Source organism: Leucopleurus acutus (assembly GCF_964270905.1).
Source record: "Leucopleurus acutus genome assembly, chromosome: 1".
In the NCBI taxonomy this organism is placed as follows: domain Eukaryota; kingdom Metazoa; phylum Chordata; class Mammalia; order Artiodactyla; family Delphinidae; genus Leucopleurus; species Leucopleurus acutus.
This window is the reverse complement of record NC_139142.1, coordinates 1,764,845-1,791,081: the sequence shown is the minus strand read 5'-3', so window position 1 is coordinate 1,791,081 and position 26,237 is coordinate 1,764,845. Positions and strand designations below refer to the sequence as shown.

Here is a 26,237-nt window from a genome sequence, read left to right as displayed (position 1 = left end):
TTCTGGGCTCTGTATCTTGTTCCATTTATCTATGTGTCTCTTTGTGCCAGTACCATACTGTGTTGACTACTGTAGCTTTGTAGTTTAGTCTGAAGTCAGGGAGTATGATTCCTCCATCTCTGTTCTTTCTCAAGATTGTTTTGGTTATATGGGGTCTTTTGTGTTTCCATACAAATTTTAAAATTATTTGTTCTAGTTCTGTGAAAAATGCCATTGGTATTTTAATAGAGATTGCATTGAATCTGTAGATTGCCTTGGTTAGTATGGACATTTTAACAATATTGATTCTTTAGCGCACTCCATCTGAAAGCAGCAGAATACACATTTTCATCAAGTATACATGGAACATTCTCCAGGATAGATCACATGCTAGGCCACAAAACAAGCCTTGGCAAACTTAAGAAACTGTAAGTCATATCAATTGTCTTTTCTGACCACAACACTGTGAGAGTAGAAATCCAAGAAACCACAAGAAAAAAAGCTGTGAAAAACACAAACACGTGGAGGCTAAACAATATGGATCACTAGACCAGTGGATCACTGAAGGAATCAAAGAGGATATTAAAAAATACCTAGAGTCCTGACTATTAATTTCAATCCAGCATCTGCATTCAGATCAGTGTAATGAATTAGGTAAACTTTTACGAACAGGATATGGTAAATGAAATCTAAGTCAAACCCTCTTCATTTTACATGTTTAAAATATTGAGAATAAAAATATGTGTATATTGTTACATTTCAAAAATAGTAATAGGAGTGTAAGAAAATATAGCTTCAGTGTTGCTGCTGCTTTATGGGGAAATTTTTAATTTATTGCCAGACATTTTCACTTTAGCAGCAAATTTAGAGTACAGATTATGAATTGAGAATATTAGAATTTATTTTTAATTGTACCAATTGTTCATTGTGCTATTTTAGAAAAGCCACTGAAGAACCAACTATTTTATTTTATTTTATTTTATTTTGCTGTATCGGGTCTCAGTTGCGGCACACGGATCTTCCTCAACAGCATGCAGGATCTTTCGTTGTGGCATGCAGGCTCTTCGTTGCAGCGCGTGGGCCTCTCACTAGTTGTGGTGTGCGGGCTCCAGAGCGCACAAGCCAGTAGTTGTGGCGCTTGGGCTTAGTTGTCCCGTGGCATGTGGGATCTTAGTTCCCCAACCAAGGATCAAACCCACATGCCCTGCATTGGGAGATGGATTCTTAACCCCTGGACCACCAGGGAAGTCCCAAGAACCAGGTATTTTAAATGGGTTAAACTTAGAGCCTAGCATGGACCCATTTGTGGAAAATTGAAAGTTGGGCAAAAACTAGACCTTTGGGAAAGAATCCTAGCGACAACAACCAGAATCACAGCCGTATGTTGCTTATTGTGTGCCACGCACTGTTCCAAGATCTCAACAACATGTCAGGTTCCTTTATCCCTGGGGGTACCAGAGGCCCAGAGAGGTCAAGCCACCTAGATTCAGTCAGTCAGTGGTAGATCCCCAGGTGGGGACAGATAGTGGGCTCCAGAGTTCAAATTCTTAATGACTGTGCACTAACTGACACACTGACTGAACTAACATTAGAACTTAAAGCCCTAACTTCACATAGCCTTTTCCCAACATGTCCCCTTGGAAGGAATCAGGCCCAGCACCTTCCATATGGGAAGCATACAGAGGAGCTTACTGAAGCTCCTTCACCTTGCGTGTGGTAGATACCCAATAATATCTGTTCATTATTTTATAAGTACCAAATTTATTTTAATACTAAATTAATATTTTTCTCATATTGCCCTAATTCCAGGAATCTTGACCACCAGAACCTTAGGTTTTGAGGTGGTAGGAAAATTTCTTTGTCTTTGAAATACTTGATCATAAAAATGCACATTGGGGGCTTCCCTGGTGGCGCAGTGGTTGAGAGTCCGCCTGCCGATGCAGGGGACACGGGTTCGTGCCCCGGTCCGGGAAGATCCCACGTGCCGTGGAGCGGCTGGGCCCGCGAGCCATGGCCTCTGGGCCTGCGCGTCCGGAGCATGTGCTCCGCAACGGGACAGGCCACAGCAGTGAGAGGCCCGCGTACTGCAAAAAAAAAAAAAAATGCACATTGGGTTTCCCTGGTGGCGCAGTGGTTAAGAATCCGCCTGCCAATGCAGGGGACATGGGTTCAAGCCCTGGTCCGGGAAGATCCCACATGCCATGGAGCAACTAAGCCCATGCGCCACAACTACTGAGCCTGTGCTTGCTCTAGAGCCCATGAGCCACAACTACTGAGCCCGCGTGCCACAGCTACTAAAGCCCATGCACCTAGAGCCCGTGCTCCGTGACAAGAGAAGCCACTGCAACGAGAAGCCCACACACCACAACGAAGAGTAGCCCCCGCTCACTGCAACTAGAGAAAGCCTGCGCTCAGCAGTGAAGACCCAGTGCAGCCAAAAATGAATGAATGAATGAAATGCTTTACATACAGAAGAATGTTACATATTTGCCATATACATATGTTTAGGGTATTTGATTCAAGAAATGGATCAGCAACAATACTTTAAATCAGTCACGTTGTAACCTTCCCCAACGTGACCTCCTTCTTTGTTTCCCACCTTACAAGGTAACCACTAACAAAAATTTTGTGTTACTATTTTCTTTCTTTTTAAAATTAATTTATTTTTATATATTAATTTATTTCTTTATCTTGCCGGCATTGAGTCTTCATTGCTGCATGTGGGCTTTTTCTGGTTGCAGCAAGCGAGGGCTACTCTTCGTTGCAGTGCGCAGGATTCTCATTGCAATGGCTTCTCTTGCTACGGAGCACGGGCTTTAGTCATGTGGGCTTCGGTAGTTGCAGCACGTGGGCTCAGTAGTTGTGGCTCGCACACTCCAGAGCGTAGGCTCAATAGTTGTGGCGCACGGGCTTAGTTGATCCACGACATATGGGATCTTCCCTGACCAGGAGTCAAACCCGTGTCCCTTGCATTGGCAGGTGGATTCTTAACCACTGTGCCACCAGGGAAGTCCCTGTGTTACTATTTTCTATTGATTGTTTTTATAATTTTACCACATATGGGTCCCTCATCAATATAGTGTGAAGATTTTAAATATTATATAAATGGAATCATGTTATTTGTGTCCTTCTCCTGTTTGCTTTATTTTGCCCAAATTGTGTTCCATGTTGATGTATTTAGATGTAATTTACTTTCACTGCTATGCTTATTTTCATGGTTATATAGTATCCTATTATATGAATATTTCATGATTTATTTTATCCATTTTCTGTCTGATTCAGAGACATTTGGATTGCTTATAGCTATTTGTATCACAGACACTGCTATGGATTGTTCGTATGTGTCCTGGTGAAGTTGTTTATGTTTCTTAAGGATATGTGTCCAGTAGTAGACTTACTGGTTCACAGGGTTTGTACATCCTCATTCATCCAAAGCAGTTGTGTTAATTTATATTCCCACCAGTAGCATATAAGACAGTTCAAGTAATGTTACATCCTCGTCAAAATTTGATTTTGTCTGATTTTTCAATTCTTGACTATCTGATGGATATAAAACTATGTCATTGTGGTTTTCATTTATATTCCCATGATTGCTGATGAGTATTACATCATTCATATTTTTATTGGCTTTTGTTTCTTCTGTGAATTGCCTGTTCAAGCCTTTTCAGTTTCTAGTGGATTTTTTCTTAATCATTTTAGAGATTATGTATTCTGGATACTGACATGTGGCAGATATCTTCTTCTGTTTGATGGTATATCTTTTCATTCTCTGGATGTTGTCTTTTGATGAACAGCAGAATTTCTTAATTTTAACACACCTGAATTGTCATTCTTTTCTTATATGGTTTGTACATTTACTGTGTTTTTTTTTTTTTTTTTTTTTTTTTTGCGGTACGCGGGTCTCTCACTGTTGTGGCCTCTCCTGTTGCGGAGCACAGGCTCCGGACGCGCAATCTCAGCGGCCATGGCTCACGGGCCCAGCCGCTCCGCGGCATGTGGGATCTACCCAGACCGGGGCACGAACCCATGTCCCCTGCATCGGCAGGCGGACTCTCAACCACTGCGCCACCAGGGAAGCCCCTTTTCTGTGTTCTTTAAGAAATTCTTCCCTGCCTGGGGCCATAAAGATATTTTTCTCTGTTGTCTCAAAGGTTTATAATCTTTAATCCACCTTGAAGTTGTGCATATTGTGAAGTAGCAATCCAATTATGTTTTTTCATACGTGTTACAACTTATTGCCTCGTCTCTCCGTTCCCCACTCTTCTGCAATACAGAGTTTCCGTACCTACCTCTGCACACACATACTGTGTTCTTCCAAAGTGGTTATTCTGGTTCACTTCACAATTGCTATTTTAAAGGCAGGTTTTAAAATTTATTTTCATTTAAAATTTTTATTTTCAGTAGTAGAATGGCAGGGCTTCCCTTGTGGCGCATTGGTTAAGAATCTGCCTGCCAACACAGGGGACACCAGTTCGAGCCCTGGTCCGGGAAGATCCCACATGCCGCGGAGCAGCTAAGCCTGTGAGCCACAACTACTGAACCTGCACTCTAGAGCCCACGAGCCACAACTACTGAAGCCTGTGCGCCTAGAGCCCGTGCACCGCAACTGGAGAAGCCACCGCAATGAAAAACCTGCACACTGCAATGAAGAGTAGACCCTGCTCGCCGCAAGTAGAGAAAGCCTGCGCGTGGCAACAAAAACCCAACGCGGCCATAAATAAATAAATTTATTTTAAAAATAGTGGAATGGCAAATGATAAACAGAATCCCAAAATATATGACAGGAAAAATCTGAGCTAAATTTATAGAAGCACAAGAGTGACAAAATAGATTTATCTTCTCTCAGGCCATGTATGACACATTAAGTAGAGGAAAAAAAGATACAGATCTTAATATAGAGCCCCTCCACTAGCCCATATTACAAATTGCGCATTTTTAATTTAATTAATTTATTTTTTATTTTATTTTTGGCCACACCATGTGGCATGCTGGATCTTAGTTCCCTGACCAGGGACCAAACCCGTGCCCCCTGCAGTGGAAGCGCGGAGTCTTAACCACTGGACTCAGGGAAATCCCACACATTTGTGCATTTTTTTTTAAAAGCATCCCTTTCTTAGGATACATTACAGCTCTGTGCCAGTCAAATCTATGATGATTGCAGCGTAAGTGATTTCCTCACTGTTGGGCAATGCATAACTTACACAGCTATAAACAGTTAATATGATTAATAAGCCTGACTAAGAGATCTTTCCAGGCTACATTTTCTGAACAAGCAATAAAAATAGAAACCAATAAAAATAGAAACAAACAAAAAGTACAAGCATGTGGGACTTGAAAACTCTTTGAATTCATGGGGTCAAAGAGAAAATGCAAACCAAAATTGCAGTGTATCTAGAAGGTAATACTGTGTATCCGAACCTATAGAATACTGCTTTTGGTGTTCAAGTAAATCTGAAACCTTAAACACATTATTAAACAAAAAATGACAATACATTAAATATGCAACTAATAAGTTAGAGAAGGGAACAAAATAAATCTCAGGAACAAAGAATAATGTAAGGAACTTATAAAGGGCAGAAATTAGTGAATTGGAAAAACAATCAAAATGATCTAGAGCTTTTTTTTTTTGAGAGGGGGATGAGAAGGGAGGCAGTAAAATAGATAAACACTAGTTACTTAATCCAGGGGATAGGGAGAGACAACACAAAGTATGAGTATGAAATGAGGGGCAGGGAAAAGACCAGATAGAGAAGAATTAAAATTATTATGAGAGAACCTTTTGTGCAAATAAACTAGAACACCTAAAAAATGGATAATTTTCTAGGAAAACGTAACTTATCAAAATTAACTCTACAAAAGAATCTAAATGCATCAGTAACTACAGAAGAAATTGAATAGTGGTAAAAAGGCCAGCTGCCACCTCAAATTGCCATATGCAGAATTTCATGATTGGCTTCTTTGAAACCTTCAGTGAATAGATCTTGAAGGGAAGCTTCCAAATTCTTCTCTGGAATTCACATACATGGCTATCAAAATGTATTAGAAACAGGGAAGAAAACTATAGTTCAATCTCACAACATCCATTCAAAAATTCGGAATTAAAGTATTAGCATATAGGACTTCCAGTTAAACATTAGTACATTTATCTTTGCTCCTTCCTCCCACTCGCTAAATAGTAGTAAAGGAATTAAAAAGGAGTGTCAAAAATAGAGAAGACTGGCAGACAAAGAATTAAACCTAGTTTGCCAGATGGAAAGCAGATGGATGAATAGTTGTGTGTGTGTGTGTGTGTGTGTGTGTGTGTGTGTACACTATTATATATATTTTTTCATGTAGTAGACTTAGCAAATCATAGTGAACTGAAACCAATCCGTAAGGGGAGCACTTAGGGGTGGGAATAGGTAGGCTGGTGCCAGCAAAAATCATGCTGAGTCATGCCACAGAATTCAGAAAGTTTAAGGATGAGTTCTGTTAGCTCCTTTTGTGGGTGGAGGTACATGTAGAACTGGAAACAGGATTGGCTTAAAATGTGTAACTGGGCCTCATATCACCTCCAGGCAACCCGCCCTTCTCTGCCCCAGTAGAAATTGGGCAGTTTATTTTCTGAAGAGGCGGAATTGAAGAGCATCTAGACTTGGGGACCCCATACTAAAAACGGGCCCACTGAGTGGTGAGATACTCTGTCTTCCCTCTCCTTGCTTGCCTCCCAGAACTCTCTAGCCTTTCATGTGTTGCCTGAAAAGGAGATTGGAGGATTCTTCTCCAGGAAAATTGAGTTAAATGAAAATATAGTTAGAGACATTATTGTCTTTCAGTGAATCTACTTAATCTTTGCCCGGTCATCCTATGGTCCAGCTTTTATATATGTAACGTTTAGTCCAGTATTTTGGTGCCTCTCTTAAATATGGGAGGACAGCCAAGAATCTCCAGATATTTGAGGATAACCTGAAACTAAAACAAACAAGAATAAGAAAGAGCAAGGAACACTGGAAGAGGAAACTCAGCTACTTTAAAAAACAACAACACTTTAATTATGTTTTCAAAGATTTTAAAAAGAGGGAGACAGAATGCAATAATGACCATTATATTCATGAAAGAAGAACATGGTGCATTGAGAAAGGACTGTTGGGGAGAGGGTAATTTATAGTATTGGAAAGAAATTCAATAAAGGGGTTGGAAAATAAAGTCAAGGAAAGCTCTCAGAAAGTATTACAGAAGTTCATAGAGATGAAAATTAAGAAAGATACCATGTGAACTTGAGGTACCCATCTAGGAGGTCTAGTTTCTGGTAAAGAGGTGTTGTAAAAAGAACTGGGGATAGGAGGGGAGATTATCAGAGACTAACAGAAGGTGATTTCCCAGAACTGTAGGACCTGAATTTCCAGATTGAAAGGCTCAGTGCCCAATGCAGTAAATGACAAAAGACCCACAATATATCTGGACTGAATGCTAATGTACCACAGAGACTGAATCTGTGGTATATTAAAATTTAAATACATCAAAATTAAAGAGAAGGAAGAGGAAAAAATAGGTCACAAAGAATTGTAGCAGAATGTCATCATACCATTCCACACCACTGTAAGCTGGAAGGAAATGGATCGAGGCCTTTAAAATTCTGAGAGAACTGGATATTCACGTGTAAAAGAATGAAACTGGACCCCTGTCTTATACCATGCACAAAAACTAACTCATGGATTAGGGATTTAAATGGAAGATATGAAACCATAAAGCTCGTGGAAGAAAACAGTGGGAAAGAGCTCCTTGACATTGTTCTTAGCAATGACTTTTTTTTTTAATATGACACCAAAATCACAAGCCAAAAAAGTGGGACTACAAAAAACTTCACAGCAAACAAAAAAAACAAAAAACAAACGACAGTCAACAAAGTGAAAAGGCAGCCTACAAAATAGGAGAAAAGGAACCCCTACAACCAGTAGCAAATAAAACCCCAAATAATCCAGTTTAAAAAGCAACAAAGGATCTGAATAGACATTTTTCCAACGAAGACATTCAGATAGCCGACAAGTGCATGAAAAGGTGTTCAACATCACTAGCCATCAAGGGAGTGCAAATCAACCTGTTAGAATGGTTGTTATCAAAAAGACAAGAGATGAATGCTGACAGGTGTAGAGAAATGGGAAACCTTGTGTACTGTTGGTAGGAATGTAGATTGGTACAACTACTTTGGAAAACAGTATGGAAGTTTCTCAAAAAACTAAAATTAGAGCTACCATATGATTCAGCAGTTTCACTTCTGGGTGTATATCCACAGGAAATGCAGTTACTATCTCAGAGAGATATCTGAGATCCCATGTTTGTTGCATTGTATACTCTAATAGCCAAGCTAGGGAAACAACCTAGCGTTCATTGACAGATGAATGGGTAAAGAAAGTGTGAGGAGTATTATTATTATATATTCTAACCTATAATAATAGGAATATTATTCAGCTGTAAAAATGGAAATCCTGCTCTTTGTGACAACATGGATGGACCTTGAGGGCATTATGCTAAGTTAAATCAGATAAATACTCTGTGATATCAGTTATATGTGGAATCTTTAAAAAAAAATTGAACTTATAAAAACAGAGAGTAGATGGTGGTTGCCAGGGGATGGGGGTGTTGAGGGAAATGGGGAGCTGTTGTAACTTCCAGTTACAAGATGGAAAGTTCCAGGGATCTGTTGTACAGCATGGTGACTATAGTTAGCAAGTACTTGAAAGTTGCTGTGAGAGTGGACCTTAAATGTTCTCACCACAACGAAAACAACAACAAAATGGTAATTATGTGAGGTGAGGGATGTGTTAGCTAACTTTACTGTGGTAAAGATTTCACAATATATATGTGTATCAAATCATCACATTGTACAACCTTAGACTTACACAGTATTCTATGTCAATTATATCTCATTAAAACGGGGGGGCGCATTTCTGAGAGAAAACAATTATGACCTAGAATTCTTTTTTTGTTTGTTTGTTTGTTTAAATTTGGCTGCTTTGGGGTCTTCGTTGCTGTGTGCAGGCTTTCTCTGCTTGCAGTGAGCGGAGGCTACTCTTCGTTGCGGTGCGCTGGCTTCTCATTGCGGTGGTTTCTCTTGTTGCAGAGCACAGGCTCTAGGCGCATGGGCTTCAGTAGTTGTGGCACGTGGGCTCAGTAGTTGTGGCTTGCAAGCTCTAGAGTAAAGGCTCAGTAGTTGTGGCGCACGGGCTTTGTTGCTCCGTGGCGTGTGGGATCTTCCCGGACCAGGGCTCGAACCCATGTCCCCTGCGTTGGCAGGTGGATTCTTAACCACTGTGCCACCAGGGAAGTCCTGACCTAGAATTCTTTCCCAGCCAAAATGTCAATCAAATGTGAAGATAGAATCAGAACATTCTTGCAAGGTTTTAATCATACACTTATCCTTCCTCAGGAGCTATTGGTGGGATATTTCACCACAACGGGGGACAGTACTAAAAAAGAGAAGAGCATAGGGTCTAGAACAGGAAATCCAACACAGCAGGCCTTGAGAGCAGGACAGGGGCTTCCAGAATATGGATATTTCCGGGGGGGGGAAAGAAAGAAAACGTGACTATTTGCAAGTATTTGAGAGGAGATATACACTTCTGTTACAAAGTTTAAGGATGAATTAGTAAAGTGAGAGATACATAGAAAACCTAAGTGAACAAAATAACCGAGACAGTCATTAGCTCAAAGGAAATCAGAAACATTTTTGATAAATAAAAAATGGAAATGCATTCCTAGTGTGGCTATAAAGAATATTTATGTAATGTAAACTGAATACTTTAGCCAAATATTATGGTAACTGATCAGGAGGAAGGTGGGAAGGGATGTGGGGTGGGGGACAGGGTGTAAGAGAGCTAAATCTTCACTGCCAATACTAAGAAAATAGCTAATATCAGGGGGAGGGGCTAAGAAATCATAGAATAACAGCACAAGCATGCTATTCAGAAGTTAGGTAGCAGGGACTTCCCTGGCGGTCCAGTGGTTAAGACTTTGCCTTGCAATGCAGGGGGTGCGTGTTCGATCCCTGGTCGGGGAGCTAAGATCCCACATGCCTTGTGGCCAATAAACCAAAACATGAAACAGAAGCAATATTGTAACAAATTCAATAAAGACTTTAAAATGGTCCATGTCAAAAAATATATATATATTAAAAAAAGAGAAAGTAAGGCAGCAAATACCTGAGTTGAAAGTGCTTGACATTATGAACAAGGGTTGAGGGTGGAGAGATATATTACATTACACAGTTCAACTTTTAAAACTGTATGTACTGCTTTTAGCAATAAAAATTAAACATAATATTTACTTAGCCAAAACTGTAATAGAACTTCATGAAGAGGATGGAGAGGGGAAGCATAAGTCTGTGTTTGGAAGGGTTTACAAAAGTTAAATCCAAAGTGGGAGTCACAAGACAGTGTCTAAAATGGAAAATCAAGGAAGCAATATAATCTGGCATTTTAGAAATATGCAGTAAACAGTAGATGAAATAGCTTAAAAAGTTGGAAGGATTGCTCATGAAAGTCAGCAAAGGAAAGAGGGTGAATTTGAGTAAGGACCCAACATTTTCTGCTATGGCAGACAAAAGTCTTATTTCCATACTATATAAAAGGTCTTGCAAATCGAGGAGAAACAGGAGTATATAACCTAATAGAAAATAGTCAAAAGATACACTCAGGCAATTAGTAGGACAGATGGTCAATATTCAAGTAAAAAATGTTTAACATCCGAAAAGATAACATTTTTTCACCAGATTTGCAAAAAACTGATAATACATATTGTTGGCAAGAGTGTAGAGAATCAGGAACTCTGTTATTGCTGACATAGTTTAAATTAATATATATTTAGAGAGTAATATAGCACTAACAAAATTTTAAAAGCATGTATGCCCTTTGGCCCCCCAATCTACTCTGCCAATATATTTGCATAAGTGTATGAGGATGTATATATACAAGGATGCTCATTGTAATGTTACAACAGCAAAAAGTTAGGGATAACCTACATGATATCAGTAAAATTCTGGTTAATTACACTGTAGTACACCCACACATATATATCTCCCCCCATCTATAGACAGCTCTTCCTGGGTAGGAGATAGGTCACTGCCTTTGCCTAGTGTTAAACAAAGGGTCTTTAATAGTGCTCTTATCTTCTCTGTTATTTGTTAACTTTCCTATTCTGTTGTTTATTTTAATGTTAGGGTGGTTCTGAGAGTAACTAAACTCTCTTTAAGCTCCTTAAGTTTTGCCTTACTGTGCTGGCTGTCATATTTGCTGGACTTTAAAGATATTCCCTGGAAGACTTGTCTGCCTTTCACCCATCAGCAGCCTTGGCCCAGACTATGAAAAGGAATAGTAAACTCTCTTCTTGTTAACAGTCCTCAGAATACAGCAGTTTTCTTTTTCGGGAATTCCCCTTTTGTCAAAAAACACTTTTCTTTGTTCATTCTCCATCTTTTTCTTAAAATTCAAATTAATTGGAGGAGAGGAGATAGATACTACAGTTGTGATTCAGAGTTCAAAGGACAGATAAAACTATAGAAGGCAAAGTCTTTATCTACCCCTTGACTTCCATGCATCCAGGTCCCTGCCCTGGGACCACCAGTGGCATCAGTTTCTATTTGTCCTTCTAGAGGTAATCTGTTTATAGAGAAGCAAAGACATTTTTCTTTCTTTCTTTTTCACATCAGAGCATTTTGACAGTTCCTTCTCCACAAACTCTGGGCTTTTGCCAGGCTCTCTCCCTCAGTTTTGTCTGAGAGGGTCTTTGATTTGTTCTTTTGTTCAGCAGAGGTGCTGTGATCAGTGTGGTAAGTGAGACAAAGGGCCATAATGAGGAAACAGCAGGTACATCATCCTTCTCTCTTTCCTTCATGAAGTGCCCCAGACACGTTCCAGGGTCTGGGAAGCTGGTTACAAACAGAGGTTTGTCTGTGGTAGGCATTAGAGTCTAGTGTCTGGATTTCATTCTGTCACTCTGGCTGCCTCTTCCGAGTCTCCGCTGTGGGCCTCAGCTCTCTTCTCTGAAATGCTTGCTTGTTGATGATTCTGTTTTTTTCATTTTACAGTTAGGCGGTGTCATTTCCTTCCAAGGATACTATCCCTATGCTAATAATTCTACAGAATTTATCTCTAGCCCAGATTTCTTTCCTGAGCTTCAGACCCAAATACCAAGTACCATGCTATGCTTTCAGTATCCTCACTTAACTGCCCCTCACGTGGCATGTCCAAAGCCAGGCTCACCTTCCTCGCTGCAGCTTGAGTCTTCTATCTCAGAGTGGCACCCAGATTCACGAACTTAGGCTTCAACTCTGCCTCCCTCTCCCTTACCCCCTGAATGCTTCTTACCTGTATCTCCTTCTCTTCATCCAAGGCAGCTAATAATTACTCACAATCTTGATTTACAGTTCACCTCTTTCCTAGTAAAGAAGAGGTTGGCGATTATATTCCTGTCCATTATTTCTAATACATGAGTTGTCATCCAGCGTGTCACTCAGCTGCCATGAAAAGCACAGGCTCTCAACCTTTGGCCTGTTCATTCTGCCTCATACCTATATATCTGGAGAAGCAAGTCTGAACACTTTGGTCATGATGATTTAGATCACAGTTTGATGACTATGATAACATCTCACCCTACCCTATGCTGTCTCTTATATGCTCATTTTATTTTTATATCAATTGGTAAAATTGTTTTTTCCCAAGGATAATTCCTGTACATCCTCAGTACAGGCTTTGGGGACATTTCTTTACTCTGTAGTACTGTGGGCTTAGTGTGTTTAGTGTTCTCGTCACCAGGGTCCACGTCTTTGCCTTTAGAGATGTTTGTTCTCCTCCTGTCTACCAGTTCCTAAAGGACATAAAAATGGGAAGATGTGTAGAGGGTGGAGATTAGTCGATGAGGAGAGAACTCTTTCACTTTACACATTTCTGTGTTATTTTATTTTTTACAACTAGCATCTGCATAAGGTTGAAAGGGAATGTAGAGAAATAAGATAGTAGAAATAGGTGAACGTCTTATTTAAATGTCCTTTTATAGTAGCAAAACTTAAAAATATGTTGTACAATCCTAGTAGGGACTTTGCTTAAAGTTCATGTTTTCTTTTCAATAAATTATTTATATCCAAATTTATCTTCAGCCATCAGGTTCACAGTTGATACAAATAAATGAAATCTCTGGCATTTTAACCGTATATGCAAATTGTCAACTTTTAAAACAATTCTGTGCCAGTACCCACCTGTTGCTCTGGGTTCTCTGTATTGCCAGCTTGTAATCTGTCGGTTGTTTTACTTGTACATTTCAAAGGTGGCTGCTTGGACTCGTGAGATGAGTGTGGATTCTGGAGTCAGACACCTCAGACTCTGGACTCCGGCACGTGTTAGCTGAGAGAACCTGATCGAGTTTCTTAACTTTCTTAGTCCTCCTCTCCTGTACATTGGAGATGACCGTAGTCACCTGACAGAGTTGTGAAAATTAAGTCAGAGAGGATCATAGACGTGAAGCATCTAGTGCTGAGCTTCAGACAGAGGTGACACTTGATCACTATTAGCTTCCTCTCCCCACCACCTTTGATTAACTTGGTATAGAGTTTATGAACTCATTTCTACCTGATGTATAATTCTGATAGAGGCAGATATGTAAAGTTATTTTGGTAATACCCTGACACTACCCTGCTAGGGAACCTTTGGCTATTCTTTCTACAGCGTAAGCTTGTACTATTCATCCTTCTATCTGGTGCCACTCACCTTTCCTCTGTTTTCACAACGCAGCCCTTGGTGTGACCTCTGCTGTATGTAACTCAGGGGGTTTCAAACTTTAGTGTGTTACCGGTAGTGTACTACGACTCTCTAAAAATTACTCCAAAACTTAGCAACTTAGAACCATGTGTCATCTCACAGTTTCTGTGAGTCATGTGTTTGGGAGTGACTTCGTTGGATGGTTCTGGCTCAGGTGCTCTCAAGAGATTTTGGGTGAGAGCCACAGATGCAGCATCCAAAGATTTGATTGGGGCTGGTGTATCCACTTCGAAAAGGCCCTCTCCCCTGGCTCTTGTCTAGGGCCTGCAGTTCCTCACCAGCTGTGGGTATGAGTCCTCATTTCCTTGCCATCTGGGCCTGTCCATTGAGGTGCTCAGTGTGCTCACAACATGCAAGGAAGTGATCTGTGAGAGCAAGGAGGGAGTCCCAGTGCCTTTTACGTCAGTCTCTGAAGTCCCCTCACCATTGCCTCTGCCTTACTCTGTTCATTAGAAGCAAGTCACTCATTGCAGCCCACACACAAAGGGAGGGGTATTAAGTTCTGCCTTTTGAGGGGAGGATTGTCAAAGGATTTGTGGACCTGTTTGAAAACCACCACACCTGGGGTGGTAGTTGAAAGGTGAGATTCTCAAGGCCCACTTCAGATCTAGTGATGGGTTGGTCTTCTTTAAATAGTCTTACTTGGTTGCACCTCCCTGTCTTTGCTCACATATATGGAGCACACATAGCCCATTTTCAACTGCATAAATCCAGTTACCTCCATGGTGCCCACTACCCCAGACATAAGTGAGCTCTCCCTCCCTTGAATCCCTATAGTATTACATTTTTTTTTCCTGCTCTTTGGTTCTAATCACTTTAGCTCTGATGTTTTAGTGCTGCACTGCTAGTAGGGATTTAAAAAACAATCGCTTTCATTTGACCTCTCTCGCCAGCAGAACTACGACAACCCTGTAATAGGCATTCTACTGCTCAGGATTTCAAAGCAGTGTGGTCATTAGAATGCTAAGGAGCCTGGCTCAGACCACACTTCTTGGTAGTTAGTACTTTCCTGCAGGCATTTGTCAAACAAATGAGTTCCTGTTGTGGGCCAGGCTTGGTTTCAAGGATGCAGTAGTGAAGGGAAACAGACGTGCTCACTGTGGATGAGGACAGACACAACAGTGAACTGGTAAACAGAAATGTATTATCACAACTTGAAAGACAGTCTAGGAAGGAAGTAAAAATTGCTATGATGTAAAACAAAGGAGACCTACTTAGATGAGGTTTTTAGAGAATCTGCCTGAGTCTTGAAGGATGAAAAGGAAAAAAGACTCTAAGGAAGGAAAGAGCTTAGTATGTTCTAATATCTGAGAGAAATCACGGTGGCTGGAGCTGAGGTTGGAGGGTAGGCAGAGGCTGCCATGGCCGTGGTCAGGGTTTCATTCTAAATGCAGTGTCCTAAGCTGTGTTAGTATGATATCCAACTTGGAGCTCTTCTAATTTAGCATTTGTAGAAATAACTGGGAGGTTCAAATTATAGCTACAAGTCCAACTATGATGGATTGGAAAAACGAGATTCCTGTGTTAGCTTGACAGAGGGAAATTAAGAAAGAACTCAAGCCTGAATGGTTGTTAGGGAGGCTGTCTTCTCATCTCAGAACAGAAAATGTGGGAATGACCACAACAGCAATAGGAAGTATTTATGTTGGAGATAAAAGTGCTCCTGCCTTTAGGGATGATCCAGTATTCTAGACAGGAAGGCTCTTCATCTTGATTACATGCTTTTAAGCTCTGAGCTGTCTGTAGGTCAGATACCATGCCTTTCAGCTGTTAGCTGCTGATTCAGTTCTAGATCAGACCTGGTGGACAAGGACAAACGCAGGGAGAGCCCCAACTTCCTTTTTCCATAGCCAGCTGCTGCTCGTTTCCCAAACCACGTTCCAGCCTTGCCTCCTGTAGGCTGTATAGTATACTGGGTGCTGGGAGACTAGTTCTGGCCATATTCCCCATGGAAAGATAGTAGGACCTTGGAAGATCTTTTCCTCTCTTTTTCTGGTTTCCATTTGTTTGCAGGAGGGTTGTATAAGATGACCTGTAAAATTCTGTTATTTTCTGAAATCTCATATTAGCCCAGGCCCTAATGCTGTGACCTGCCTCTGAACTCACAGCAGGTGTTTGTGCAACAATTTACTATTTCCCCTTATTCTGTGTGATGGGTAGTCAGCTTGAAGTGGTTTTATTCAAAATCTTCTTATAGAATTACTTGGAATTATCATGATGCAGTTCATTGTGACTATACAAGTTTTGATTTGCAGAATTAGAACCCCTAGGTAGTTACTGAATCACACTAAGTCTAATCACAAACTATTCCTGTTTAAATCTGATTTCTGTGTTCAAGGTAGCAAAATATAATTCAGAGTATAATTCACAATAGCAAAATATCATCCTCTTCTGGGACCTCTGCTTTTTTCGTAAGATAAAATTAAAGTATTTAGTATTAGGTAACAAAACTACTTCATAATTACCCTGGATTTCCATTTCTTAGATGTGGACTACTAAACATTATCAGTGAATCAATTATCTAAGAGAAAATTTATATTGCAACCATGGAATATAAATATATCTTCATTAAATATATATAATGTTTAATAACCTGTATTGGGGGAATTGTGTGTGTGTTTGTTTTTTAGCTCTTCAGAGAAGTAAGAATAATGAAGATTTTAAATCATCCAAACATAGGTACTTTCTGCTTTCTTAAATACTTTTGGGTCTAAATGCATTCTTGAAAGTATGTCATAAAGCTAAACATAATTCCAGGAGTGACAGGAGATTTCTTCCCTTCTCCCAGCCCAGGTACACTTTTAGAATATATATGTATATGTATATGTATATTGATCATTTTTGTTAACTTTTTGAAATTACTAAGATAGGTTAAAAGATTAATGTAAAGCTTTAATTCAGTAGAAACATATGTAGTCAGATTATAATTTTCTAATTTTTAATATATTAGAAAATGTCATAATTGTACTTAATTTATAGATAGAGAAGAGGGAATTATAGTAAGTTAGAGTTACGATTTTCAAAGGTGTAAAACTTTCTGCTCTAGCTGTGTTCCTAAGAAAATACTGGTATATTGAATCATATTTTTAAAGCAATAGGGAACTAGCTAGCCAACTCTGGATTTCAAATTCCAACTTCCCACCAAAAAAATACTGCCAAGAAGTAGCTACCTTAAACCTTTTTGTTTTGTTTTTTAATTACTTACGTTGTACCCTGATTAGAGTTCTCTATACTTACTACTAAATGACATCTTTGAAAATATAAATTTCTAAAAATTTAAATTCCCATTGGATTAAAATAGTTTACGCAAAAGAGCCAGTATTTGCATTGGAATTTTATTTTATTATTATTTTTTTTTTTTGGCCGGGCCACGTGGTTTGTAGGATCTTAGTTCCCTGACCAGGGATCGAACCCCAGCCCCCTGCAGTGGAAGCTAGGAGTCCTAACCACTGGACTGCCAGGGAATTCCCCTTGCATTGGAATTTTAGAAAGCTGTTATTTATATGTTGATGGTTTACCAGCATATATGCCTTAAATTTCTTTAAATAATTTTTCTTAACAGCCTGAACATATATCATCTTAAAAATGATATGATACTTTTATTCACCAGTTCAACAAACACATCCAATACTGTGTAAGGTACTTTATTTGATCTAATACTCTGTGTTAAAGCATCAGAAAATAACCCACAACATAAGAGATTAGCATTCTCCCTCCCTGCTCCCTTTTTTGCTAAATTTAATTGTAAAGTATGTATTACCAAAGTAGATACAGGAGATAGTGATTTGATAGCTTGAGAGAGTAACTTCAGTTTCATTTAAAATTTTTATATTTCTGATTGATTTGCTATGGTTTTATGAATTAGCAGTAATAGAAATATTATTTGTATCTGTAACAGGAGACTGCTATAGTAGTCACACTGACCCATTGAAAATAATTCTTTTTAAAAAGTTCTTTTCAATTATTTATAGTATAATCCCTTCTACTTTGCCATCTCTGGCTTTAGAATAGAAACAAAGGAACCTCCTTAGGAATTCCGTGGCAGTCCAGTGGTTAGGACTCCACACTCTCACTGCCAGGGGCTCAGGTTGGATCCCTGGTCGGGGAGCTAAGATCCTGCATGGCACAGCCAAAAAAAATAAATAAATAAAATAAAATACATCTTTAAGAAAAAGAAAAGAAACAAAAGGACCTTGTTCTCTGAGAATTGTGATGTTTCCCAAGCAACAGAAGTCTCAAGTGGAATTATATGTATCCTTAAAGCCATAATGACAAGTGAATGGACTTGCACTTTTAGGAATAAAACAGATACAGATGTAATACAGGAGGATGAAATGAGAGCAGATACACTTCACTAGACTGCTGAGTGCATCCTGAAGTTACACCGTTTGAGCACCCAGAAACTATGTTTATTTTTATGGAATTCCATGTTTTTATAAAATCTTTTCTGCTGTTGTAATATATTATAAATTTTCCTAAAAGAATTTTTTTAGCGGGCCAGCTATTAAAATCTTTAACAGGAAAAAGTTACTTTTTGTAGTTATAGTTTATATGTACATAGTACTGTGCATATGGACATTTGTTTCTTTTTCTCCTGTATCTTCTCCCCTCCCCTAGTGAAGTTATTCGAAGTCATTGAAACTGACAAAACACTCTACCTAATCATGGAGTATGCCAGTGGAGGTAAGAAATTTATAAATTGTTTTTCTTTCTTTCTTCCCTTTTAGAAGAATACACAACCACACAGCCCACACGGATAATCGTTAAAGTTTCACTTAACATTCAGAATCATAATACACTCGAATGAGAATCAGGAAGGCTGATTCCTAGCAGTTCTGTGGGTTGCTATTAAGTGTTTCATTATTAGCATCATTAATTGATAATAAGCAAATACTTGGATTTTTTTTATTATGGTATAACATAAAATTTACTGTTTTAACCATTTCAAGTGTATAGTTCTGTGGCATTAAGTACATTCACATTGTTAACCATTATCATCATCCATCTTCAGAACTTTTTCATTTTCCCAAAATGAAACTCTGTCTCCATTAAACAGTAACTCCCCATCCTCCCTCCACCCAGCCCCTGGCAACCACCATTCTGCTTTCTTTCTGTATGAATTTGACTACTCTAGGGACCTCATATGAGTGGGATCATACAATATTTGTCCTTTTGTGACTTCCTGTTTCACTTAGCGTAATGTCCTTAAGGTTCATCCATTTAGTAGCCTGTGTCAGAATTTCTTTCCTTATCAGGGTTGAATAATATTCCATTGTGTGTATATAGCACATTTTGTTTGTTCCAGTACTTGAATTTTCAAAACTGTCAGTGCATTAGCCTATTTGAAATAAATGTGTACTGCATGTTGGATGGATGTCTTTATCAGATTTTTATGTCATTGGTGTCCATCATTTCCCAAGGCCAGAAATGGTGTTCACCGTGTTTATGGTTAGACTTCCCTAAAATAAAGATTAAGGACTGGTAATTATTTGCCTATAAGGTTGTATACATGTAGACAGTTTTATGAAATGAATGTATATCGCTGTTATCTTTTACAAAGATTTTCATTTTAGGGTTATTGTTGGGCTATGCTTGTAGTTTTTGGACTGTGTGTGAGTTTTCATTGTTTGTGAAAGGCAGAAGCTTTCTTGTTTGTCTTTGTATGTTCCCTGTCTCTAGCATAGTGCCTGGCACATAGCAGATACTCAGCAAATAAGAATTGAACTGAATTAATGAAATTATAAACTACTGGAGACATACTCTATTTAACTCTACAGTATAGATTAAATTGTTTTGATTATAGTAGAGTTTTGTTTTGTTAGCACTTTGATCCAGGATGCAGAACCTGGAGACAGAAAGTTGAATCTCAGCCTCACTGTGGTGAGTTAACCATTAAATAAAAGATTGTAAACCTGTTGTGGGCAGAGCAGGCACACCCCTGGCACCACTTTTTCATACTTCTAATTCATAATTAGTTGTGTGCTTCATCTTTTAAATGTGTGGTTTGAGAATTTAGTTGGGATTTTCGCAGTTGAGCAGTAGGAAGAGCTGAAGGTTAATTGTAGAACCATAAGTCTATACGGAGTTTGAATGCTATCTACTCATCTTACGGTTCATAATCTTTTCATCTGTGTAGCCACTGCAGTGTACAAGTGCTTTTTTCTCTTACCTGGTCTCCTTTGACTTTCACAATGCCTCGGTGATGTGGCCAAGCAGTGAGCGATGGGCTTTTACCCTTGAGGAATTGGAGGCTGGGAAATCTCACTGTGGTCATGTTGCCAGGCCTGGAGCCCAGTCTTCCGACACCATATAGCCTCTACTGATTGGTCAGTCAGTCACGGCTTTCCGTTCCCATCTCTTTTAGGTACCAGGGTCCTAGAGATTGCTCTGTGTAGGAGAAGTCAGAAACATCTGAGAATCTGAGAAGTGTCCATCCAGGATGAGGATGGACTCCAGAAAAGACAGACATGGAGTTGTTCCAGCCAGTGCCTGTCATTGGCAGTGTGACCTCATAAGTTACATGTCTCTGAGCTTACTGGGCATGGGAGCACAGCCCTCCTTTGAGGGCTCGGTGCCGTTGCTCAGCATTATAACAGCACTGATTGGTGGTGGTGGTGGTTTATTGGCTTGGGCCATTTGTTTTAATCAGCTCAACAAAGCACTATCTCCAGGGCAGCTGTTTTATTGTTGATACGTTTGCCATTTTGAACAACAAACGTTTCATTAAATTGGCTACCTAGGGACTTCCCTGGTGGTCCAGTGGGTAAGACTCCATGCTCCCAATGCAGGGGGCCCAGGTTCCATCCCTGGTCGGGGAACTAGATCCCACATGCATGCCGCAGCTGAGAGTTCACATGCCACAACTAAGAGTCTGCATGCCACAACCAAGAAGCCCGCATGCCGCAACTAAGACCCCACGCAGCCTAAATAAATAAATAAAATTTTTTAAAAAATGGTTACCTACTCCTCCCCAGCCTCGTATTTTTCAATTTGGTACAATCATGGAATTTTAGAATTGGAAGGAATCTTAGAAGTCATCCAGGGCAATTGCCTAATTTTTACAGATGAACCTAAAGCTCTGAATGGTTTTTCTATGCCAGTGGTTTCATCACTGGTTATAGTGGCAGGACCTGAACTAAAACCAAGGGCTTTCTGAACTGTCCTGTCCAGTGTCCTTTCATCAACCACATGGGCCGTGACCTGGGCAGGGAGAGCCACTGTTTGCAATTTTTTCTCCTAATAAATAATAGCCTTGAGAGGTTTTCAATTCAGCTGCTTAATCTGAGTGTTAATGCATTTTTAATAAGGGGAAAAATAAGAGATCTGGGTTGTATTTCTGGTTTATAACTTAGTGACTGTGAGTGTATGGTTCCAAAATCTCTTAACAGGTTTATATTGCATTTGAATTTTAAAATATCTTAAAATTATATTGACAGACTTGGACTTTATCTGTGTGACTCTACAACTACTGGGTTTAATCCATTACGTTTTTCTAAAAAGTCAAAACTGTTCCATATGTTATGCACGCATCTTTGTTTTCACTTTTTAAGCACTTGTTTTGACATAGTATATTATTCTGCAAATAGAAAGTTCATTCTCATAGAAAATACTGACATTTTACTGAGCTGACATTTAATTTTATAATTCATCATAGTTAAATGAATTGTGTAGTGTAAATTAACAATAGGTAATTCCTTTTAAAAGATCATTAGGCAGTCAGTGATAACTTGAAAATATTTATACCCATTTATTATTTTAAAATTTATTCAAAGTTAGGGCTAAAAGTTTAAGTCAGAGATATTAATGTACAGTTCAGAATAACCTTTTTCTCAACAATATTTAAGTCCTGAAACTAAGCGTTTTTTAAGTATCAAAATATTTGTTAACTGTTGTCACTAAGCCGATGGAAATATTCTTTATTTGTATGAAGTAAATGTGATTTTTTTCCCAAACACATTTTATATCCAGTTTGCTAAATTAGTACTCTTTGTTGATTTCAGAGGTGTTTCTTTACTCCAAATTGATAAGCAATTGGCAGTACTGATAGGTTCCTTGAAATGTCACTTCTCTTCCCTGAGGAATTAATACTGTGTAAACTACCACCTAGACGTCCACCAGTGAGTTCTATTGGCTTTTCCTTTGCACTGTGTCCTGAATCTCCCCACTTGTCAGCACCACAGCCATTTCCCACTCTAGGCCCGGCCACCCTCTCTCTTGTCCTGAATATTGCGCTCGTCCCAGTCGGTTTCCCGGTCCCTTCCTCAGCCCTAACCCTCTTCTCCCTCTAGCAGCCAGAAGCCAGTCATTTCATATTCTCCTCTGCTTCTCCTCTCACTTAGAACAGCACCCACAGGACTCTTCTTGTTCTCGCTTCTCCTATCATCTCTGTGCTCATTCACTACCTCCCTTTTCCCTTGTTCATGCTTCTCCAGCCTCGTGGCCTCCTTGCTCTTGTCTCTGTCTAGAATCTTTCTCCCAGATAACTAGTGTCCACTCCCTCACAGTAGTCAGCACAATGCTTACACAAACACACTTCCTGTTTCTTTCCCCTGACTTTTCTCCACAGTACTTTTTATCATCTTCTATACTGTATATTCATTTGTTTGTTTATTATCTGTCTACCCCCTCCTAGAGTATAAACTCCATGAGGAAAAGGACTTTGCTTTGTTCACTGCTATGTTTCCCCAGAGCCTAGAACGGTTCTCAGCAGTTAGTAGACACTCAATAATTATTTGTTGAATGAATGAGTATATTCAGGAAATGCTTTTTTGTCATGGTCCTATAGTGAAGACATCTTTTAACACAAATCACTTAACCATTTTAACTTTCACTTTTCATTGCCAAGTTTTTATTAAAGCATACTGGAAACATAACCTTTAAAATAAAAGTTTTATAATTTAAACATGAGAATTTAATGTTAAGGCTTATCTTTAGCTTAAAAGATTTTATCTATAAACTTTGCCTATCGTTAAGGCTAAGTTAGTTCAGATTCCACATATTTCTGTTTATCTTCATACCTATATTTTAAAAATTAAAATTAGAGCGGGCTTCCCTGGTGGCTCAGTGGTTGACAGTCCGCCTGCCGATGCAGGGGACACGGGTTCATGCCCCGGTCCGGGAAGATCCCACATGCCGTGGAGCAGCTGGGCCCGTGAGCTGTGGTTGCTGAGCCTGCGCATCCGGAGCCTGTGCTCCGCAACGGGAGAGGCCACAACAGTGAGAGGCCTGCGTACCGCAAAATAAATAAATAAAATTTAAAAAATTAAAATTAGAGCATCGCTAAAAGTGAAACATTTTCAGTTTATGGGAAAGTTAATGCTCAGAAGTAGGACTTCTGCTTACTTTTATTTTTCTCAATTATAGGTGAAGTGTTTGACTATTTGGTTGCACATGGAAGAATGAAGGAAAAAGAAGCAAGAGCTAAATTTAGACAGGTATGGATTGCTGCACCTTTAATTTATTGATTTAATATGTTTTCTTGCTTAAACCCTAAAGCAAACAAGTGTTTGTCTCTATAAATGTCATAAGGCCCATAGAATGGATCAGGGTTTGGCCATTCAGTTCAACACAACAAAAATTTATTAAGTGCTTTCATGCCTAAGGCACTGTGCTAGAGGCAACCATGGGTTCTAGTTCTAGCTTTTGTATTTGAAATTTTAGTCCCACTCTTGTGGTTTTTTTTAGTCCCACTCTTAGCCTTAGTTTTTTGACAGTTGAGCCTTAAAAAACAAGAGCCTTGCAAACACTTGAGATTGCATTAAAGAAAACCATTCCCAAGTTTTAGCAAGAAGTGGCACAATCCCAAAATTCATTATTAGTTTTGTCTTATATAAGCCAAAACCAAACAGAACTTAACCTGTGAATTAATGGCTTACCTTTTTGCTTGCTTTACCACATGACCTTAAAGAGACACTCATTTTAATAAATAGGTTTTAAGCATAAAGGTGACTTAACTCTCTAATAACAATTACTATTTATTGATTGATCATTACCTGCTAAATATTGGGATAAGTGTTTTACCTACATTAATGTAAATCTTGGAGCAGCCTTGTGAGTAAAGAGTATTATGCCCATTTGCTAAAGATAAGGAAACAGAGGCACAGGAAGACTAAATAATTTGCCCAAAATTTGATGACTGGCAAGTAGGAAACCTACCACTGAGTCAGAGACAGGTCTAAAATTCTTAATCATTATGATGTGGTCTTACTTAGATTAGGAATCAGCAAACTCTTTCTGTAAAGTGCCAGATAGTAAATATTTTAGGCTTTGTAGGCCATACAGTCTGTTGCAGCTATTTAACTCTGCTGTAGTAGCACAGAAGCAGCTTAGACAATATGTGAATAAATACACTCATATGATTGTGTCCCAATGATACTTTATTTGCAAAAACAAGTGGTGGGCCAGATTGAGCCTACAGACCATAATTTACCCACCCCTGATTTAGATAAAGGAAGGAGCAGGTACTTTATTTCTTCTAAATTAACGCTGTCCTCCCATAGTTTTAAGTTCTGTATTTAAATGGCAGTATAGCCTCATTTCTCTCAGAACCTTTAAATGTTTGTTTTATTAACATTTAAGGTTGTTAAGGTAGAAGTACAGGTAGGAGTCTTTAAGGGTTTCACAGTATTTAGAAAGGCAAGTTTAACCAATTTTCAAGATTTCTCTTTTAACAGTTGCCTCTTTTGATTTGCTTAGTCTAGTGTTTACAGTTAAGGACTTACAAATAAATTTCTTAACTTTTGCTGTTGCTTAAATTTAATTTGATTTAAAAGTACCAATGGTACTTTGAATTAAAGCCTGTTAAATATCAAAGTTGAAATTGACTTTGGCCATCATTTAAATTCTCTGATCCTCAGTTTTTCTAGCTATAAAAAGAGGAAATTATACTTGATTAATTCTGAAATCCTTTCCAGTTCTGATATCATTTTATCCTGTGGTCTACGGAAGGAAGCTCAAATTTCTCTTTATTACAAAACAAGTCTGTTTGCCCCTTTCCATAACTGTACTCTTAATTTTTATAAATTGGCCACCTAAAAGTCAAGATTTTTTTGCTTCATAAAACTGAAATTCCTTCCCACTCGGATGAAGCTATCTGACTTGCAAATGTTTATGCAAATATGATTTATTGACTGTGAGGAAAAGGCTCTTGCCAGCCGGCAGCAGCAGGTTTGAGCCTGGACTTTCTCCAGGGAAGCAGTTCAGTGCTTAGACCTGTCCTCTCTTCTTCCATCTCCGCCCATCCCCCAGGTGGGGGTCTGACTTGTCAGGGATACTTGGACATTTATCACACATCTTCTTAATTTCCTGCAGAAATTCTGAAGCATTATTTGAGGGACCTGTTAGTTGGTCCAGGAAAGAGAGTTTATGTACTTGTACAATTGCTGGCTTGATTTACAGTGCTTACAATTAATGTAATCTTTTCTCCTGCCATAGTATTTCCTTAAGTCTACTTACTAAACCTGGAAGGATCAGGCATATTGGTGCTTCCACTTTTCTCTGTTTCTAATTGCCATGCCTTCCAAAAGTTTATGTCATTATTTGATGAAATAAAAAGTTTTCCTATTTATTACAAAGAGAAAGGTATGCCACACACAAGAGTACACTATGCTTGATCCGTTTTCTGTCAAAAATAGGCCCTTCTTTCCATATTCATCAGCAGATGGCTTTCCCTCTTCCCATTTCCTTCCCCACTCTCATCCTTGTTACTGTTTATGCTGTTGTAATTTATGCTGGCTGAGCTCTCATTCTTTTCAAAGAGAGAGAAGAGATTCCTGGCTCCGTCTTCTTTCCTCAGCTCTTTCTGGGTGGGTTGCTGGTCTTGCTGCCTCTGTTCTTTCATGTGTTGCTGGAAGTGAATTAGGCGTGCATTCTTATTTCACCTGGGAAACATCTGGGTTGTCAGCCTTCTTTGGAAATAACTGCTTTTACCTTAAAAGCAGAAAGCAAAAAAGCAATAATTGAAAGTTGAGTACTTTCAGGTTATTGTGGCATCAGGTTAGCTTTGAGCTGTTTGGAGGTAAAAGAAGAGAAATTCTCTTTGAGAAAGGGTAGGACATTGTCAAATCTGGTTCGGAAGCAGAATTTGAAAATAACCTATGAGAGAAATCTCAATATGGGGGCTGGGTTGGGGGGAACAGGGAAAATTTGATCAAGCAGAAGTAAGATAAAATTTACCTATGTCCTTCCTAGGCAATAAACCTGTTACTTTGAGGGAAACAAATCTATCGCTATTTCACTTTCCCAATTTTCATGCTGACAATATAGAATGGTGAAATTGTTAACAGATGCTCTTAAAACTGATATTTTGGCATTGGAATTTGTGTACCTTTAGTTGATTATGAGTGGGCTGGTCTTCTGCATATGCACTTCATAAAGTATGAAGCTGCTTAGTGAAGCCTTGATTTTGGCATCATTCCCACCCTAACCCCAGCCCAGCTTATCCTTGCTGCTTATTCTGAACCAAAATGGCAA

At 39.1% G+C, this 26,237-nt stretch overlaps 1 protein-coding gene across 8 annotated transcripts in view; it reads left to right on the top strand.

The window, feature by feature from the left end:
- The window catches only part of MARK3 (microtubule affinity regulating kinase 3), a 107,902-nt gene that overhangs the window by 50,392 nt on the left and 31,273 nt on the right, over positions 1 to 26,237 (top strand). For 7 of the 8 annotated variants that reach the window (XM_082843364.1, XM_082843362.1, XM_082843365.1 and 4 more), the window contains exons 4-6: positions 16,397 to 16,445; positions 18,384 to 18,449; positions 23,130 to 23,200. In XM_082843364.1, the coding sequence (XP_082699490.1) occupies positions 16,397 to 16,445; positions 18,384 to 18,449; positions 23,130 to 23,200 (186 nt within the window). The remainder of the gene's footprint in view (positions 1 to 16,396; positions 16,446 to 18,383; positions 18,450 to 23,129; positions 23,201 to 26,237) is intronic. The other variant, XM_082843366.1, reaches the window with a different exon arrangement.